The sequence below is a fragment of the Cetorhinus maximus genome, chromosome 29 (assembly GCF_964194155.1).
Source record: "Cetorhinus maximus chromosome 29, sCetMax3.hap1.1, whole genome shotgun sequence".
Classification (NCBI taxonomy): domain Eukaryota; kingdom Metazoa; phylum Chordata; class Chondrichthyes; order Lamniformes; family Cetorhinidae; genus Cetorhinus; species Cetorhinus maximus.
Genome location: NC_135907.1, coordinates 20,082,700 through 20,104,094, shown reverse-complemented (window position 1 = coordinate 20,104,094; position 21,395 = coordinate 20,082,700). Strand labels below are relative to the sequence as shown.

Genomic DNA, 21,395 nt, shown 5'->3' with positions numbered 1-21,395 from the left:
TGAAAAGACAGTTAATGGTTAAACTTCTGATCTTTATGTGGTTGCTATTGAGATTGCCAGGCATAAAATGTGGTGACTAGATTTTATTAGGCATTATCAGTGCTCTGCTTGTTACCATGACAGTGTCTTCACACCAAGATTTCAATTTAAGTGTAACGGTGGGCGTGTGAAATTTTCACACCATGTTCACATCGTGAAAAACATTAAGCAGTACGATTACATATTTCGTCTTTCCAAACTTGGTTGCTTTTGCAGTGAGAATATGTTATGTTATATAACACTTGGGTGAAGCTTTGGTCGTGAGAGGGGTGGGGGCAATTTGAAGTGATAAATTATGAGTTGCTGCTATGCATTATTTAATGCACCTTGATCAAACCAGCTCCCTTAAGATGATGAGAGGACAACCTGTGTCAGCCTTGGCTCAGTGGGTGTCACATTTGTCTGTGAGTTAGAAGTTTGTGAATTCAATCCCCACCTCTTAAATTTAAATGCATAATCCACTTCAGTGGAGTACCGCATTGTTGGAGGTGCTGTCTTTTGCTTGATAAATTAAATCTAGGCACTGACTGGTCTCTCTGGCAAATGGATAAGATCCTGCAATGCCGTTCGAAGAACATCAGGGGAGTTCTCCCAATGTCCTGGCCAATATTTATCCCTCAACCAACATCACTTAAAACAGATTACCTGGTCATGCACTTCATTGTACTTCATGGAATCTTGCTGAGTGCAAATAATCTCCTGTTTTTCTCCACAATATAAAAGTGGCTACACTTCACAAAATTAATTGGCTGTAAAGCACTTTGAAACATTGTGAAAGCTGCTATATTAATGCAGGTTCTTTGTTTGCTTTGCTTAAACTGGGAGTGCTTGGTGATGTTGGACAGGGTGGATGTAAATAAGGTGTTTCCGCTGGCTTTCTATTTATTCGTTCACAGGATGTGGGCACCGCTGGCTAGGCCAGCATTTATTGCCAATCTCTAATTGCCCTTGTCCAGAGGGCATTTAAGAGCCAATCACATTATTGTAGATCTGGAGTCACATGTAGGCCAGACCAGGTAAGGACAGCAGATTTCCTTCCCTAAAGGGAGGAAATTAGGGATTTCCTTCCCTAAAGGGCATTAGTGAATGAGATGGATTTTTTACAACAATGGTTTCACAGTCATCATTAGACTTTTAATTCCAGATTTTTATTGAATTCAAATTCCACCATCTGCTGTGGTGGGATCCAAAACAGGGTCCCTGCAGCATTATCCTGGGCTTCTGGATCACCAGTCCAGTGACAATATCACTATACCACCGCCTCCCCTGACTCCAAAAACAGGGGACATCATCTCAGGATAAGGGGTAGGCCATTTAAGACTAAGATGAGGAGGAATTCCTTCACTCAGAGGGTGGTGAATCTTTGGTATTCACTACCCCAGAGGAAGCTCAGTCATTGAGCATGTTCAAAACAGAAATCAATTGATTTTTGGAGACTAATGACATCGAGGGATATGGAGATAGCGCGGGAAAGTGGTGTTGAGGGAGATGATCAGCTATGATCTAATTGAATGGTGGAGCAGGCTCGATGGACTGAATGGCCTACTCCTTTTCCTATGTCCTTATGTTCCTATGTTCAGTATAAAAAGAGAAAGAAGGTTGATTATTGCATTAACATCCCTCAACTTGAAAAACGTGGGCGTTCACCCCACAAAAAATGTGCGTATTGTAGATGACCATCACTATATGAAGTTTGGGGCAGACATTTACAATGGTAAGAATGATCTGCATTTGATTAACAGCACTAAGAAGCATCTATTTTTGACCACATGACCTAGCTACTAGTTTTTTGGTGACTGAATAGCTCAAGTTCCAATTTTATTGCATGGGATTACAGGATCATATTCTGCAATTTCATCTGATTTTCCCTGGAAAATATATCAGCTTGGCTCATGAGTGGCACTCTCATCTCTGGATTCAACCCCACTTCAAAATTTAAGCACGTAATCCAGGCTGGCACTCTTGTTTCGTACTGAGGAGTGCAGCATTGTCGGGTGTTCCTTCCATCAGTTGAGGAAAGATATGAAGGCATTAGGGAGGATGCAGAAAAGATTTACAAGATTTACAAGTGATGAGGACTTCTGTTACATGGGTAGATTGGAGAAGCTGGGGTTGTTCTCCTTGGAGAAGAGGTTTAGGGGAGATCTGATAGAGGTGTTTAAAGACATGGGCTCTGGACATAGTAGATAGGGAGAAACCATTAGCAGAAAGGTTGAGAACCAGAGGAGACATTCATTTGAGGTGAAAGGCAAAAGAAACAAGGTGACATGAGGCAGCGAGTGGTTAGTATCTGAAATGCACTGCCTAAGCATGTGGCAGAGGCAGATTAAATAGTGGCTTTCAAAGGGAAATTGGGTAATTATCTGAAGAGGAAAAGAATTGCAGGGCTATACAGGGAAAAGGCAGGGTAGTGGAACTGGCTGGGTTGCTCTTGCAGAGAGCCTGCACAGACATGATGGGCCAAATAGCCTCCTCTGTACTATAACAATTCTTCTGCAGGTGGTTGTTAAAGATACTAAGGCACTATTTAAAACCAGGAATTTCTCCCTGTGGCCTGGCCAAAATTTTCCCTCAATATTTCATACCAAAAAGTCATGTATAGCATGTCAAATGCCAATTGAGACATTATACACACAAGTCTTGATCATTGTCTCTACATTTACCTTGGCTTTTTGTAATAAAAACAGGCATAAATTGGACCATGGGATGGGTCTGTACATGAGTTTATGTAATCATTCAAATGTTTTCAATCAAAAATTATTTTGATGTATTTATTGCCGTTATCCCCACTGTACATGAAATGGCTGTCTAAATTCTGGCGACGCAAGGTATAGAAATAATCAAACTGAGGCTTTCTTATCAATCCCCATTGAGGATGTGACCTCTGATTCTGCTGGCAGTTTGGGTTTGAGGTGCCCCCTGCAAACAGTGAGACATTGCAGACACGATCTGGGCGGGTGATTAATGTATTTCCTGCTGGCTCACAAAGAGCAGATGATTAAAGACTGACTAGGGCAGCTGTCACTTGGCTGGAGTAATTTGAGAAATGACAGATTGGAGCAGTTAGTAAGAGTCAGATCTTGACTGTAATAAACTGGGGGAAGCTGATTTATGAAGTAGACAGACAAGGTACCATCGGAGAATTTGGAGGGTTGAGTATTGAAGATGCTCAGATAGCTTCTAACATTCTGATTGATGAATTACCAAGTTTAAAGCCAAGAAATGTAATTATGTTCTATTATTTTTCATTGTGTCTATACTAACTTTGAACCAAAGGACACAAACGCATGAGGAGGCAATGGCTGTTCACCAATCAATTGCTTTGAAACAAATCCAGAAACTTGTGTCTCACAAAGAACAAACTACACAGATGAATGGCTATTGCAAGCCTACTTATCAAGCTGTAGAAGCTAACAATGATTAGCTGTAATTTCTCAGTGTATTTCTCTCTGAATGTAGTTTTTGTATCTCAATGTCAGCTATTGTCCACCAGGCAAAGACAGACCTTGTATGCAACTAAACTATACAAACTAACAGGTGACAGGTTAGATTCCTAGGCTACGTTGAATTAAGTCAACCAGATCAGCAATTGGAATGCTATGTTTGACCTCAGTGACCTGTTGGCTAAGGAGAGGAAGCAAACAGTCCACTTTTGATTGCTACCCAAAAGTTCCTGTGGGGAAAACAATTCTGGACGAAGTCAGGGACAAGATTGCTGTGATGCCTTGCCAGTTGACTTGCCTGCTGACATTCATTTAAGTGCTAGGAAAATGTACTAAAGGGTGCCCAACATCTGTGGAACCACAATCTAGGAAGAGTACACACCTTCAGGAGAAGAGGGGAAACTGGCTAAAAGAAAATTAGTTTATATCAGTAGAACTATCTTGCTATGAGTGTGACAGCTAACAATGATGGATTGAGGTGGAATGTGTCTCAACCCATTCCTATTTGCAGCCCAACTCCACCTTCCTCCTAACAGTCACAATTTGAGCTAATCTGGCTCATGCTTACATCTCACACATGTAAATGATCTCAACAGAAAAAGAATGGAGCTAGAATCATACAGCATAAAAGGAGGCCATTCGGTCCATTGTGTTTGTGGTAGTTGTTTGAAAAAGCTGTCCAATTAATCCCACTTCCTTGCACATTCCCACTTTTTTTCCTTTTTCAATTATTTATCCAATTCCTTTATGAAAGTTACTACTGAATTTATTTCCATTGTCCTTTCAGGCAGTGCATTCCAGATCATAACAATTCACTGAATAAAGAAAATCTCCTCATCCCCCCCTCTGGTTCCTTTGCCAGTTATCTTAAATAGCGATTAGATAGTACTTGCTGAACAATCCCGTATGTGCTAAGAATTACACTAACAATCAATTTAAGATTATTAGTTAGGCTCATAATGTGGCTCACTTTGGTTGCTAGAAGCTACATATATTTGTGCTCAGGGACCTGTGCAGGCAGAAAGAACATGTCCAGGCATTGCACCTTTCTTGAATTAAACAAAAGCATGGGGGACAATAGTTCCCTGGTGCATTCTCCATGGCAACATCACGACCAATCAGAGTCGGCTTGCCAACAAATCAGCACCCTTCTCTCGTGCAGTATAAATTGTTACTCCCTTTGAGTTTTGGCATTCTTTCATCTGCCCTGATTTTCATTTTAAACACCAATTTTAATGGTGTGGGAAGATAAGGAAAAGTGTACTGGAGAAAACGCCTTGAAATAGTGTCTTGCATTTGGAAAGATTGCTGTGCTGGAAATAATACTGCACTGTTTAAAAGGGCTTTTAAATACTCATATAACCTAATTTATGACGGGATATTGGTTTCACTGATAGGGAAACAGATGCTGAAGTGAAAAGGGAGAGACTGGGAGGGGTGACCGAAAGCTTTGTCGAAGAGGAGTTTTTAAAGGAGGAAAGGAAGGTGAAACAGTGGGGGCAGTTTAGGGAGGGAATTCTGAAGAGTGGAGCCTAAGTGGCTGAAGGCATGGCCACTCCCGGCAGAACAAAGGAAAGGATGCAGTAGACCGGAGTCTGAGGAACAGAACACAAGAATACAAGAAATGGAAGCAGGAATAGACCATATGGTCCGTCCAACCTGCTCGGACATTCAATATGATCATGGCTGATCTTGGGCTTCAACCACACTTTCCACATGCTCCAAATATCCCTTACTTCTGCGCGAGACCAAAAATCTGTCTATCCCAGCTTTAAATGTATTCAACGATGGAGCAGCCTCAACCCTCTGGGGTAGAGAATTCCAAAGATTCATGACCCTTTGAGTGAAGAAATTTCCCCTCATCTCAACCCTTATCCTGAATGTTTTATATTCCCCAACTAGTGGAAACAATCTCTCAGCATCTACCTTATCAAACCCCCAGAATTTTGTAGGTTTCAATGAGATTGCCTCTCATTCTTCTAAACTCCAGAGAACATAAGACCAATTTACTCAGACCCCCATCACAGGACAACTCCCTCACCCCAGGGACCAATCTAGAGAACCTTCACTGTACTGCCTCCAATGCGAGTATATCCTTTCTTAAATGTGGAGACTAAAATTGCACAGAGTATTCCAGATGTGGTCTCACCAAAACCCTGTACAACTGTAGCGAGACTTCTTTATTCTTGTACTACAATCCCCTTGCAGTAAAGGTCAACATGCCATTTGCTTTCCTAACTGCTTGCTGCACCTGTATGCTAACTTCCTGAATTCTGGGGAATGTCTGGGGAAGAAGACTTAGGGCTTCCGGAGATTGCAGAGGTCAGATTTGTGAGGGAATTTAAAGATGAGGGATTATAATTAAGGATTTCAAATTTAACACATTGGACAATTGGGAGACAATATGGGCAGTATTGAAGGCTTCTGAGGAGTGATGTACCTTTTCGATGTAAAAAAGTAGACCCTTAGTCGTTGATTGTGTATGATGTGGGAAGATAAGGAAAAGTATACTGGAGAAAACACCTTGAAATAGTGTTTTGCATTTGCAAATATTGCTGTGCTGAAATAATACTGCACTGTTTAAAGGGCTTTTAAATACTCATATAACCTAATTTATGATGGGATATTGGCTTTAATGCCATATTTAAACTGCAATGATTTCATGTATTCCTTAGCTATAATAGCGCTGGCTATTTAATCACTGGCAAAAAGCATGGGGGAGGGATGAGTGCAGTGCGAAGCACAGGTTGATTTCAATCACTACAGTTAACAGAAAGAGACCATGGCATCATGTGTCAGCATCCCAAGAGCATTAACATCACATGGTACCACTGCGCTAAATAGACACAGTAATCATAGCACAGTGAACCAGAGTTGTGGAATTGCCTGCTGCGCCAAGCATATTTTATTTTAAGGTTACATGGCTTGAATTTGGTCGCTGCTTTGTATTCCAAGTGTTCACCAAGTAGAGTGATCAGACAAAGAAATCCCAGAGCTCAGCTAAGGTTGCTTCTCTATTCTGTGTTTTATGTTTGATGGGTAAGATCACTTCCTGCAATACCATGACAACAAAAAATGTTGTTGTACACTGAATGAGTGCCTGGTTGCTTCTAGCTGTAAGTTTGAAAAAGAATCGTTTGTGGGACATGGCCAACACTGGCAAGGCTGCATTTAATGCCCATCCCTAGTTGTTCTAAAATGGTGGCAGTGTCCCTTCTCCTGGAACACTGCAGTCCTTGCGGGAGATGTTTGTTGTGTTATTATAATGAGATAATACATTGGGCTTATTTACTGTATAAGACAAAAGGCACCAGTCACTCACGGGGGTGGGTAAACACGTTGTAGGTTAATTTATTAAGACATGAGAACAGTTATACCTGGGTATAAAGCTTAAAGACATCAGAGCTGTGTGTCTTTGCTCTACTCAAAGCAAAAATGAAACTAAGACTGGATCACATGACATATTTCCCTTTTAGTGATGTCCCTTAAAAGCATATTACAGCAATAGTGTTCCCGACAATGGTGTTAGGTAGGGAATTCTAAGACATTGAACCAATGACAGTGAAGGACTGACATTATATGTCTGCTTGGATGGTGTGTGACTTGGAGGGGAATTCAGAGATGCTAATGTTCCCATGAACACCATTACCTGTAATGTTATTTTTACCCAATATAGTTTGGCCGTCTGCAAAAGTAATATAAGTTGCACAGCAAAGTATCTGCTGGCTCTTTGACATTACTGGTCTAAACTGCTCACTTAACAGAAATTTAAGCCTGAAGTTAATTATGCCACCCTTAAACTCCAGTTACCCATTTGAGACCTGACACCAGTAATTTCAGTTTAGTTCTCATTAGTGCTTGGCAGTACCTGCAGTTCTGCTGCCCAGGAGAGAACTGTGTTTGTGTGTTTGGCTGCACAGTTGCGCAATGTCAGCTCCCAGCACTTAAAAATCTAATGGTTTGAAATTCCTATCAGACCCTGGATACGTTAACAACGCGAATGGTAATTGATGCGATGTGGACTGAAATTAAAAACAGAACCGGTACTGCTATCATGCTAAAAAGAACCCCATATAAGGCCTTAATGGAACCTTTGCCAGCTGAGAACTGGAGAGAGTTCTGTCTAAAATGACCGCCTGACTGTGGTAATTGATGCTGGGGGGGATTGATTACTTCTGTAATTCCAGGAAATAGCTCCCTCAGGGGTTGAACATAATAAAAAAATCTTTCCTTTATCTTCGTCCTGGAAAGTTCCCAGTTGGCCCTTCGGCAGGTTGCTGCAGGGCAGGTCAAGTTGTACTGGTGGTTCGGGGCAGGTGATGCCGATGTGCTTTTACAGGCATGACCACCTGTCGGAGCATGTAAATAGCCCGATCCCCCAAAATGCGATGCAGCTTCAGTCACCCATCAGTGGCGGACGTACAGCATACGCCACTGACTTCAGCACTTGCTGTGAAGTGGCCTGATCAGAATTCCAGTCACTAAAAGTTCAGAGAATGTAGGAAGGAGCATCACTGTTCCCCAAGCATCAAGCTCATGCCAGCTTGGTTCACAAAGTGACCAATTCAGACCCTCCTGAACACTTTGTATGCAGTTGTGACAATGCATTGGAGTTAGGCTGCAGATTAGGTGTAGAGTTAATGGCAGGGAAGCTTGTAGTCTGCGTCAGTAACAGGACTGAGGTCAGTAATTACCACAGTTGCCACACTTCGATCTGTGATTGCCCCATTTCAGGGAATTTTGGACTAGTTCTCATTGGGCCCTGATTCTGATTTATACAGCACTTTACTGTCACCATGAAGCAGGAAACCCTTCCGTGTAGTGCTAATGTTGCTGTATAAGCTTACCAGTGAGTGTAGGGGGTGTATAGAGAAAATGCATGTATTGTTTTTTTTCTTTCTATTCATTTAGCAAACACATTCACTTATTAGGTATTGACATATGTTGAGCTGAGTATAGTAATTTGACTCTTGTGTGGTCATCACTAACACCAGATGTTGTTGATGCAGGCTGCAAGAGTTTAGGTTCCCCCATTTCCTCCCCTTTCTCCTGATCTCCTGTATGTGCAGTATCTTGCTGAATTATGGGGATGAATCTTAACTCCAAAAGGCGGGTGGGTTGGGGCCTTGCCAACCATGTCAGAGATTAAAATGTTAAATATCTGGAAAAAGAACCGAACCCGCCTCGAATACAATCACTTTCAATTTTAATGGAGAGGGATGAAGAGAGGATGCCAAATTCACTCGCAGAAGGAATATGGTCACTGAAATATCGTAATTAGCCTGCCTGCCTTCATTTTAACCGCCGTTATATTTCTAACCACAGGCAGCCAGATTTCTTGCACCTCGGGAAACTGGGCAGCTGAACGAAAGTGAAAAGAGCTGAACCCACGAGGTAAACTGGCTTTACAGCACTGCGTGTGGGCAAAGAGGAGCAGGAATGTTTCTTCCAGGCCCAACAAAGTGACCAGTAAATCCACTGACCACCATCAGCACCACCCCTAACCAGAATCCTCTATCCTCTGACCATCATTGACATCTCCTCTCGCTGCATTGGGCGCTCCCTGCGCCACCAATGAACCCACCCTCCCCACCGCATAACAATCTCTCTCACTCCCCTAATATCTATTTGCTGTCATAGGTTTCAGCCCTGTAAAGAAGCTTCTCAGCCAGCCGAAAGACCTCCCCACTTTGTCATTTAGGCTGCCTATAGATGGAAACACCACAAAAGATAAAGGAGCCCTGCAGTTAAATTCTGCAGGCAACATAAAAAAACACACCCTTCGTTGACCCCACTAGTCCTCAACCCTACCCTGCAAGGAACTCATGTCCAGGCTAAAATCCATACTGTCACAGGCACTAACAATCCTCCTCATTGTGCCCATTTAATATATGTACACTTAGGCAACCATTGTGAGGAGAAACGCTACTTGGCCCTGGAGAGTCCCTGACAAACATTAAATTTTCTCGTTTGGCATTAATTAACAACCTAACTCAGGTGGACAACAAAATAACTGTTGCATGAAATGGAAAGTAGTTGCACTGGTACAGCAGGAAGTGCTCTTCTGAGTTTAGATTTGAACACAACAAATGTTTTGTTCTGTCGTGGATAGTGTCGAGCTTCTGGAATGTGTGGGAGCTGCAATCATCCAGGTACAGTAAAATCCTGATGAGTCGAATCCCAGGGGATCAATCCACAGATTCATGTTAAGCAGGGCTTTGTGATAGCGCAGGAGGCCCCATTTCCACACGAATACATCTCTACGTGACCCAACATGCCTACAAGTGCCACTGATGGCCAGGATTTCCACTTCCCTTTGCGGCGGGCATGGTAAAGGGCCGGAGTTTTGCATTGAAAAATGTCGGGGGAACAGCTCCGGAAAAACTCTGTAATCTTTTTCTGCTTAGCATGCTGCCTTTGCCGCTGCGTGGTACAATCCACCATGTTGTCAGCGCAGCCAAAAACGCTTTTGGTTTGCCGTGCTGCAGTGAGAAATCCCGGAACATCTCTGCAGCCTTTGCAGCATCGGCTAGGGAAACAGGCAGGCAAGCGGCTGGGCGTTCATTGGACTGTTCAGGGTCATCAGCCTCTTTGGGGCTCCATGATTTTGCGCTTTGTGGTCTAATTCTGCTCTGATTGGTCAGCGCCGTCATAATACAATCTTAGACATGTTCGGCTAATCCAGAGTTACCATTGCAAAGTTTTGGTTTATCACAGGCATCGTGCAATTTGCTATTCTGCCAGCGGGAACGGTCAACGACTTCGACACAACTGGAATTTTGTGTCATCCGAGTTTGACTCATTGTGATTGCTCTGTAAGTGGAGAGTATTCCATTACACTCCTGACTTGTGTCTTTTTTGATTTCCTTTTCCAGATTCCATACTCAGAGCTCGGTGGGAAGATCCTTGTGATGGCAGTATATGACTTTGACCGGTTTTCCAAGCATGATGCTATTGGCGAAATCCGGATTCCGATGAGCAGTATTGATCTAGCTCATGTGATTGAGGAGTGGAGAGACCTTGAGTCAGCTGAGAAGGAGGAGGTATGGAGTTAATGCTTAGGCAGATGACTGCAGTTTATCTCAGACTCCTTGAAGGACAGGTTCTATTAATGATAAGGAAATCATATCAGTAAAGCAAGTTAAAAGCAAAAAGAACACTCTCAAAACAATCTTGAGAATGAATATGTAACCCCTCTTCTGGATGGGCACAATGTTCCTAAATTAGAGGAGAGTAGTGACAACTCTGAGACTGCTAGCGTGGCCACAGATCTGATTTTGAAAAGAACAGACCAGTTTTGGGGAGGCCTTCCAATAATCTTTGCACCGCAAAACCAGATATTAAAGCCTCAAAGTTGCAAGACCATGTCCCTGCAAAACGTCTTGAGATATTTCACTATGTTAAAGGCACTATATAAAGGCAAATTGTTGTTATGGAAGTGTAGGATAGAGAATTACGCTTAGGGGTTAGTGCATCTGATTTGCAGTGCTTCCAATTTTCTGGCCATTGATTTTAGTTGTCGTGCTTAAAACTCTGGCTGTATTTAAGAGGAAAGGTTCTGTCCTATGCAAGGCCTATCTAAAACACAAAATTATCATTCATTTAACATAAATTAGCTTGAGGGAATAGATTCACTCACTCCATACTGTCAGAGGGAGCCGCACTCAAAGCAAGTTTCAGCTGATAGATTGTGCTACATTATTATAGCTGCATTTCTGATCCACCGTCCCTTCGATCCAAGATCCCAACTGGGACCACTGGATCAGTGCATTGGCCCATAGCTGAGCAATAGACCCTGAGAGGCGCCCATGTAGAGGACCTTTCACTCCGCAATTAATTGTACTTTAATAATCTGGGAATGCTCCGGGCCCACCTGCTTGCGGGGGTGGGAAATTCAAGTCTGGGTGTTTGAAATGGAAATTACCCCCATTTCCAGGCACCAACATCCCTCACACTGCTGTGAAAAAAATAAACTAGAATATAACACCTCAGATTTTAAAAACGCCTTAATCAGAGATCAATAATAATTTTTAATGCATGATGGAATAAGCCTGTAATTTTCATCATGTGGCATAATTTATTCATCATTTTGAAAGTGCAATATTTCGTTCTGTTTTCTGCAATACACAGTATATTGGTGCAAACACCAGTCATTTGCACAAATGGGTAGTGTACGCAAAATTGATGTGATATCCATCAGAAAACTCAGCGTGATAACTGAGGGGTCATCTGCAGCGTTGGGTGTTCTAAGATTCATTTCAGATTCAGCCAGAAGTCTTGCTGCTTGGACTAAATATAAAATCAAGTATTTTTTGTTTGTTGTTATTGCTCAGACTAGGCATAGTTAGAGTTAACTTGTGAGGAAACTCAATTGCTGATTTCTGTTGTGAAATTTTCAACAACGTTTTTGTCAATTATTCAAGCAAGAGAAACTGGGCGACATCTGCTTCTCTCTGCGTTATGTCCCAACGGCAGGAAAACTCACAGTCATTGTACTGGAGGCCAAAAACCTCAAGAAAATGGACGTGGGTGGACTTTCAGGTAGGATCTGAGTGCTTTCAATATAGATTTCTGCTTGAAATTATTTTTCGATGGGATGTGGGTGTCGCCAGCAAGGCCAATATTTGTTGCCCATCCCTAATTGCCCCTTGAGAAGGTGGTGGTGAGCCCCCTTCTTGAACCACTGCAGTCCATCTGGTGTAGCTACACCTACAGTGACATTAGGAAGGAAGTTCCAGGTCTTTGATTCAGCGACAGTGGAGAAATGGTGATTATAATTTCAAATCAGGGTGGTGTTTTGCTTGGAGGTGGCAGTGCTCCACTGCGTTTGCTGTCCTGTCCTCTAGGTGGCTGAGGTCGTGGATTTGGAAGGTGCTGTCGAAGGAGCATTGGTGAGATTTTACAGTGCATTTTGTTATATAGTACACAATGCTGCCATTGTGTGTCGATGATGGATGGAATGACTGCTTGTGGATGGTTGCTGATCAAGTGGACTGCTTTGTCCTGGATGGTGTTGAACTTCTTGAGTGTTGTTGGAGCTGCACTCATCCAGGCAAGTAGAGAGTATTCCATCACACTCCTGACTTGTACCTTTAAGATGGAAGATTGGCTTTGGGGAGTCAGAAGGAGAGTTACTCACCTCAGAATTTTTTTATTATTCACTTAAGGGATGTGGCTGTTGCTGGCTAGGCCAGCATTTATTGCCCATCCGTAATTGCCCAATCAGAAGGTGGTGGTGAGCTGCCTTCTTGAACCACTGCAATCCCTGTGGTGTAGGTACATCCACAGTGCTGTTAGGGAGAGAATTCTAGGATTTTGACCCAGTAACGGTGAAAGAACGGCCAATATATTTCCAATTCAGGATGGTGAGTGGCTTGAAGGGGAACATCCAGGCGGTGGTGTTCCCATGTATCCACTGCCCTTGTCCTTCTAGATGGTAGAGTCATGGGTTTGGAAGGTGCTGCCTAAGGAATTCCCACTCTCTGACCTTCTCTTGTTGCCACAGTATTTATATGGCTGAAATAAAAACAGAAAGTGCTGGAAAAACACAGCAGGTCTGGCAGCATCTGTGGAGAAAGAAACAGAGTTAATATTTCGAGTCGATTATGAGTCTTCTTCGGAACCAACTATATGCCTGGTCCAGTTCAGTCTCTGGTCAATGGTAACCTCTAGGATGTTAACAGTGGTGGATTCAGCAATGGTAATGCCATTGAATGCCAAGAGGAGATGGTTAGATTCTCTCTTGTTGGAGATAGTCATTTCTTAACACTTGTGTGATGCGAATGTTACTTGCCACTTGTCAGCGCAAGCATGAATGTCATCTAGATCTCACTGCATTTGGAAACAGACTGTTTCAGTATCTGACGAGTTGCAAAATGTGCTGAACACTGTGCAATCAGCAACAAACATGCCCACTTCTTACCTTATGATGGAGTCATTGATGAAGCAGCTGAAGATAGTTGAGTCTAGGACACTTCCCTGAGGAACTCCTGCAGCAATGTCCTGAAACTGAGGTGATTGGCCTGCAACAACCACAATCATCTTCCTTTGTGCTAGGTATGACTCCAACCAGTGGAGAGTTTTCCCCTGATTCCCATTGGCTTCAATTTTGCCAGGGCTCTTTGATGCCACACTCGGTTAAATGCTGCCTTGATGACAAGGGCAGTCACTCTCACCTCCCCTCTTGAGTTTAGCTTTTTTGTCCTGTTTGGACAAAGGCTGCAATGAGGTCAGGAGCCAAATGGCCCTGGAGAAACCCAAACTGAGCATTATTGAGCAGGTTATTGCTGTGTAAGTGCCGCTTGATAACACTGTCGATGACACCTTCCATTACTTTGATGATGAATGAAAGGAGGCTGATGGAGATGGAATTGGCTGAATTGGACTTGTCCTGCTTTTTGTGGATAGGACATTCCTATCCCAATTTCCACATTGTTGGGTAGATGCCAGTGTTGTCGCTGTACTGGAATAGCTTGGGTAGGGGACCAGCTAGTTCTGGGGCACAAGTCTTCAGTGCTATTGCTGGGATATTGTCAGGGCCCATAGCCTTTGCAGTATCCAGTGCCTTCAGCTGTTTCTTAATATTACATGCAGTGAATTGAATTTGCTGGAGGTTGGCATCTGTGATGCTGGGGACTTCAGGAGGAGGCTGAGATGGATCATCCACTCAGCTCTTCTGGCTGAAGTTGGGTGTTGTTAATCGTACACTTCTGCTGTCTCTCAATACTACTTAGAAAGAGAAAGAGAAAGTTCATAAAATACCAGATAATGAGAAGCTGCAACCAGAAAGCCGAACCATCTCACAATGACACTCATTGCACTACAATCTCTAAGTCGCATCCTGGAGACACCATTGACCAGAAACACAACTGGATCAGTCATGTCAATGTTATGGCTACCAGAGCAGGTATACTAAGTAAAGTGTTTCACTTCCTGACTTCCAAAAGGCCTCTTGGCCACCTTTAAGGCACAATTCAGGAGTGTGATAGAATACACTTGTCTTCTACAGCTAGGTGCAGCTGTAACAACACCCAAGGAGCTCGACATCTTCCAGGACAAAGCACTCCACTTGATTGGCACCATGTCCACCACCTGAATCATCCGCTCCCTCCACCATCAGCACTAGCACTTCCCCAGATCATGTCCTCCACCACCTAGAAGGATAGAGCAGCAAGTGGATGAAAACATCATCACCTTCAAATTCCACTCCAAGTATCTCTGTTCCTCCATCATCACTTGGTTCAAGATTGTGGAACACCCCACTGAACAACATAGACTGGAGCAGTTTGAGAAGACGGCTCACCACCACCTGTCAAACACAGTGAGGGATGAACAATAAATACCAGCTTTGGCAGCGTTGCCCATATAACAAAAATGAATATATACAATATATAATAATTATATATAACATATATATTATATTCCATTCCTTTTCTCTTGTTCCCCATAGTTCTCTCCTCATCCCTCTGTCTTTACCCATTTCATTGCCAATTTGCCTCATCGATCGTTCCCTCTTCAGTCATTGGGCGGAATTCTCCCATTCCGCCAGCGGTGGTGAGCAGGAGCGGAAAATCCAGCTGGAGGCAAAAAATTGGAAACTAGCCCTCGTAAAAACAGGTCGCAATTCTCCCAACGGTGTTTTCATGGCGGGTCAGTGATCCTGCCGACTGGAGGCATGAACGCCATTTACATGCGTTAGCACGTCATGAATGCTGATTAAAACAGCTGCTGGCCGGAGTCGTGCCATACCTCCCAATCTTCCCTCACACCAGCAGGAAATTACACCGGCATCAAACCCGTTTGAAAAGGGATGGCTTGCACAAGTTGGACCTCAGTTCGCTGGTAACTTCGAGGTGAGTAGAACATACCTGCCATAGCGCTGTGACGGTCTTGTTCAGGTGAACGCCACTCTGCTGGAGCTGTAGGATTGGACCGCTCCTGCTCTTTGCTTTCATTGTCCCGAGGAACACCACTGTGCTGTGGTACTCATGCAGGCCTCCACTTTCAGAGACTGGCACTTTCAACCAGGGGTGGGCTGTGAGGTGAGGGGTTGGGCTGACAAACATGAAGGGGTCAATGGGGAAGGAAGGCTGTGGAATGGCATTCAGGGGGAAGGTCGAACACAAGGGGGGCCTTTCTGGGGTTTTCCTCTAACCTCTTGTTGCCGCCGGAGTGAGCAGGAGTCTGCTTAGAAAGAAAGGAGGAAAACCTCCTTGCGATGAAAGCCGCTTGAAGCCAATGGCTTCATTTGCACTGTTAAAGGGCTAATCAGAAATCACTGGCTACACATCACAGTCGCTGCATCTCAAGTGTAACACATGGGAATGTGGTATTTGGGAATGCAGGCAATAGTGAGGGAGACACAGCTGTATCATATATGGCATTCCATCAATGAAGCCTGTCACGTGTTTACCAGATGTGACACTCCAAATGGGACATAGGGCATCCACTCATTGACCATGAGCATCTGATTGGTCATTAATATGCCACATCAGAGATTGAGCACAGAGTGAGGTTAGGTCAATCATTTCACTTAAACTTTAGCATCCCATGCAGGGATCAAGATGTTACATATCTGTGATGCCATCTTGGTCACCTCGATGTATGTGCTAATGTCCCAGGGACAAGGTGACATCAGGCAGCATGCAAGTAGGGTGGGAAAAACTATGGGCCCTTACAGCCTGCAAACGTGTCATCCCCTGAGCTTTGCTTTCTTGCCCCTTCAATCATTAATGTCTTCAATATTCCCTTTCAGAGAGAAGGCAAAAGCAGATATGGATCCAGGGCTCAATGCTGCCTTTGTTAGGATCCTAATGCGTTGGAGGGGGCAAAGCAGGGAGAGGCGACTCTTATGCGCAGCTTCAGCAGGAGGGACATGGTCAAGCAGAGCCACAGCATGAACAGGAGGGTCAGAAAGAGAGACCCAGACAACAGGATGACTCGCCAGACCTAGGGTTTATCGTCCAAGGGTCTCCTATTTACAAATGAGCGACAGGCAATGCTGTGCACATCTGCGCTTGTCCCGAGATCTGAAACATCACATATGCCACATTCTTCATGAAGACCTGATACCATGTGGAGTTGGAGAGTATCCCCTGCCAATGGTTTTGAAGGTGACCACAGCACTCAATTTCTTGGCCTCTGGTTCTTTACAAGGATCAACAGGCGACCTGTGTGGCATCTCTTAGTCCTCAACACTTCGATGCATAAAGGAGGTCACAGGTGTCCTTTACAGGAAGGCCCATCACTAGGTCAGGTTTGCTCTGGACGAAATTAGCCAGGCTGCAAGGTTCACTGGCTTTGCCACCATCTCAGGCTTCCCAAGAGTGCAGGGTGCAATAGACACCCATGTGGTTATATGGGCTCCATGGCAGCAGGCCCTAATATTTATAAACCTCAAGGGCTATCATTCCATCAACGTGCAACTGGTGTGTGACCACCTGAAGCACATTCTGCACATTTGTGCACGCTACCCTGGGAGTTTCCATGACTCCTACATCCTGAGTCACTCCCAGGTGCCTGATATTTTCAAGGGGCCATTTCGTCTGTAAGGATGGCAGCTTGGGGATAAGGGGTACCCACTGAAGTGCTGGCTAATGACACTGGTACGTCGCTCTCAGAGTCATTCTGAGGAGAGGTACAATGCTGCTCACATGTCAACACATTCACTTATAGAGCAGACCATAGGGCTTCTGAAGATGCATTTCAGATGCTTGGACCGCTCAGGTGGCTCACTCCAATACACTCCCGACAGGGTTCCCCACATTATCGCAGTGTGTTGTGCCCTTCAAATCTGGCAATGCAAAGTGGGGACCCCTGCCAGAGGATGAGCTGCAGGAGGATGAGAGCTCATCAGAGGATAAAGATCCAGAGGCCCAGGAACCACAAGAGGCTGCTGAGGGTCAGTATGAGCATGATCACACCATGAGAAAGAAAGACGTGGGAGATATGCCCGTGATACATTAATCGCTGACAGGTTGCAGGAAGAGTAAAGTCAAAAGAGCTAATATGGCCACATTTCTCCGAGCCCTCAGTACCATCTTCTTTCAACTCAGGGGATGTCCATAAGACCATAAGACATAGGAGCAGAAATTAGGCCATTCGGCCCATCAAGTCTGCTCCGCCATTCAATCATGGCTGATACATTTCTCAAACCCATTCTCCCGCCTTCTCCCCGTAACCTTTGGTCCCCTTACCAATCAAGAACCTATCTATCTCAGTCTTAAATACACTCAATGACCTGGCCTCCACAGCCTTCTGTGGCAATGAATTCCATAGATTCACCAGTCTCTGGCTAAAGAAGTTTCTCCTCATCTCTGTTCTGAAAGGTCTTCCCTTTACTCTGAGGCTGTGCCCTCGGGTCCTAGTCTCTCCTACTAATGGAAACATCTTCTCTGCATCCAGTCTATTCAGGCCTTTCAGTATTCTGTAAGTTTCAATCAGATCCCCCCTCATCCTTCTAAACTCCATCGAGTATAGACCCAGAGTCCTCAAACGTTCCTCATATGTTAAGCCTTTCATTCCTGGGATCATTCTCGTGAACCTCCTCTGGACCCTCTCCAGGGCCAGCACATCCTTCCTGAGATACGGGGCCCAAAATTGCTCACAGTATTCTAAATGTGGTCTGACCAGAGCCTTATAAAGCCTCAGCAGCACATCCCTGCTTTTATATTCTAGTCTTCTCGAAATAAATGCCAACATTGCATTTGCCTTCCTAACTACCGACTCAACCTGCAAGTTAACCTTAAGAGAATCCTGGACTAGGACTCCCAAGTCCCTTTGCACTCCAGATTTCTGAATTCTCTCCCCATTTAGAAAATAGTCTATGCCTCTATTCTTCCTACCAAAGTGCATGACCTCACACTTCCCCACGTTGTATTCCATCTGCCACTTCTTTGCCCATTCTCCTAACCTGTCCAAATCCTTCTGCAGCCCCCCCGCCTCCTCAATACTACCTGTCCCTCCACCAACTTTGTATCATCTGCAAACTTAGCCAGAATGCCCTCAGTTCCTTCATCCAGATCATTAATGTATAAAGTGAAAAGTTGTGGTCCCAACACTGACCCCTGCGGAACTCCACTAGTCACCAGCTGCCATCCTGAGACCCCTTATCCCCACTCTCTGCCTCCTGCCAGACAGCCAATCTTCTATCCATGCTAGTACCTTGCCTCTAACACCATGGGCTCTTATCTTACTGAGCAGCCTCCTGTGCGGCACCTTGTCAAAGGCCTTCTGGAAATCCAAGTAGATAACATCCATTGGCTCTCCTTTGTCTAACCTACTCGTTACCTCCTCAAAGAATTCTAACAGATTTGTCAGGCATGACCTCCCCTTGATGAAACCATGCTGACTTTGCCCGATTTTACCATACACTTCCAAGTATTCTGAAATCTCATCCTTAATAATGGACTCTAAAATCTTACCAACGATCGAGGTCAGGCTAATCGGCCTATAATTTCCCGTCTTTTGCCTCACTCCCTTCTTAAACAGGGGGGTTACATTAGTGATTTTCCAGTCCTCTGGGACCCTCCCTGACTCCAGTGATTCCTGAAAGATCACCACTAACGCCTCCACTATCTCTTCAGCTATCTCCTTCAGAACTCTGGGGTGTAATCCATCTGGTCCAGGTGATTTATCCACCTTCAGACCTTTCAGTTTTCCTAGCACCTTCTCCTTGGTAATGGCCACCATACTCACCTCTGCCCCCCGACTCTCTTGAACTTTGAGGATGTCACTCGTGTCCTCCACTATGAAGACTGACGCAAAGTACCTATTCAGTTCCTCCACCATTTCTTTGTTCCCCACTACTACTTCTACAGCGTCATTTTCCAGCGACCCAATGTCCACTTTTGCCTCTCTCTTACCCTTTATATATCTAAAAAACTCTTGCAATCTTCTTTTATGTTACTGGCTAGTTCACCCTCATATTTAATCTTCTCCCTCCTTATTTCCTTTTTAGTTGTCCTCTGTTGGTCTTTGTAGGCTTCCCAATCCCCTGGTTTCCCACTGCTCTTCGCCGCATTGTATGCTTTCTCTTTAGCTTTTATGCTGTCCCTGACTTCCCTTGTCAGCCATGGTTGCCTCGTCCTCCCTTTAGTACGCTTCTTCTTCCTAGGGATGAATTTTTGCTGTGTCTCCCAAATTACTCCCAGAAACTCCTGCCATTGCTGTTCCACTGTCTTTCCTGCTAGGCTCATCTCCCAGTCAATTCTGGCCAGCTCCTCCCTCATGCCTTTGTAGTTGCCTTTATTCAACTGTAATACCGTTACATCTGATTCCAGCTTTTTCCTCTCAAATTGCAGGGTAAATTCTATCATATTATGGTCACTTCCATCTAAGGGTTCCTTCACCTTAAGCTCCCTTTTCAAATCTGCCTCATTACACATCACTAAATCTAGAATTGCCTGTTCCCTAGTGGGCTCCACCACAAGCTGCTCCAAAAAGCCATCTTGCAGACATTCCACAAATTCCTTTTCTTGGGATCCACTACCAACCTGATTTTCCCAGTCTACCTGCATATTGAAATCCCCCATGATCACTGTAACCTTGCCTTTCTTACACGCCTTTTCTATCTCCTGGTGTATCTTGTGCCCCACATCCTGACTACTGTTCGGAGGCCTGTGCATAACTCCCATTATGGTTTTTTTACCTTTGCGGTTCCTCAACTCTACCCACACAGATTCTACATTGTCTGACCCTACATCATTTCTTGCTATTGATTTAATTTCATTTCTTACTAACAAAGCAACCCCACCCCCTCTGCCAACCTGCCTATCTTTTCGATAGGATGTATATCCTTGGATATTTAGCTCCCAGTCCTGATCCCCTTGCAGCCATGTCTCTGTGATGCCCACCACATCATACCCGCCAATTTCAATCTGCGCCACAAGCTCATTTACCTTATTTCGTATACTGCGTGCATTCAGATACAACACCTTCAGTCCTGTATTTCCCGTCCCCCTTTCTCATTGTCGTCCCTTTATCTAATGTGCTTGAAGTTAGATTCCGCGCCCTTTCCAAACACTCTGTCCTATTTTGTGTTCTGGAGACTTTAATAGCATCTCCTGGGCTCTCCTTTCTTTCCAGTTTTTTCATAATTTTCCACCTGGGTGTCCCTGGCTCCAACCGCTGCAGGGATGTGAGGTGTTCCCCAGAAAGTGAGCCCGAGCCTAATCCGCAGCTGTGCCCCACCGACACGTGTGCCCCTGAGCTGGCGGAGGGTGCGTGTGAGGGCCGTGACAGTTCTTCTGGAGCTTCGTCCTCAGATGAGGGGCCCCCCAGCACTGGTGGAATGGCTGGGGGGGCCTCGATGTGCTTGTGCCTCGAAAATAGGAAAGAGAGTTTCAGTTAATGAGCATAAGCTGGATAAGACTGCACGTGACTCACTGTGAATGTCAGGATTTGTTGAGGTGATGGAGCTGTGATCCATATTTGGTTGGTTGGAGAGGCCGATCTCCCCTTCCCCTATAGAAGCGATCCCTGTCCTCCCGAGGCAGCTCAGCTGAAGCATCCTCGAATTCACTGAGGGCGAGGATGTCGGACGTCTCCCCCACCCTGGTCTGAGATCTTTCGCGCCTGTTGTGTGCCAGCTTGGCCTGTATGAAGAAGAAAGGCATGTGATTGAGAAGGGATGGAGCAGAGGTTGGGTGAGATGCGTGTCCCCTGTGTGTGGTGAGTCCTTCCCAGAAAGGCCAGAGGATGAAGTGTGAGCAACATGATAGACGGGGTGGTGGTGGTGAATGAGTGTTGATATGTGTCCCCCGCTAATGGTTGCATGAAACCCCCTGAAGAGAGGAGCCGTTTTGAGTGCATGATGCCATGATGAGAGGTTGACATTGGAGTTTGTTGAAGGATGACTTACCCTGGCGGAGCGGATGAGATCATTCATCCTCTTCCTGCACTGGGTGGCCCTTC

The 21,395-nt window shown here is 44.7% G+C and overlaps 1 protein-coding gene across 4 annotated transcripts in view; it reads left to right on the top strand.

The window, feature by feature from the left end:
• Positions 1-21,395, top strand: part of LOC144669377 (synaptotagmin-1-like) — a 119,258-nt gene that overhangs the window by 84,852 nt on the left and 13,011 nt on the right. For all 4 annotated transcript variants that reach the window (XM_078531762.1, XM_078531761.1, XM_078531763.1 and 1 more), the window contains exons 6-7: positions 10,358-10,525; positions 11,906-12,023. In XM_078531762.1, the coding sequence (XP_078387888.1) occupies positions 10,358-10,525; positions 11,906-12,023 (286 nt within the window). The remainder of the gene's footprint in view (positions 1-10,357; positions 10,526-11,905; positions 12,024-21,395) is intronic.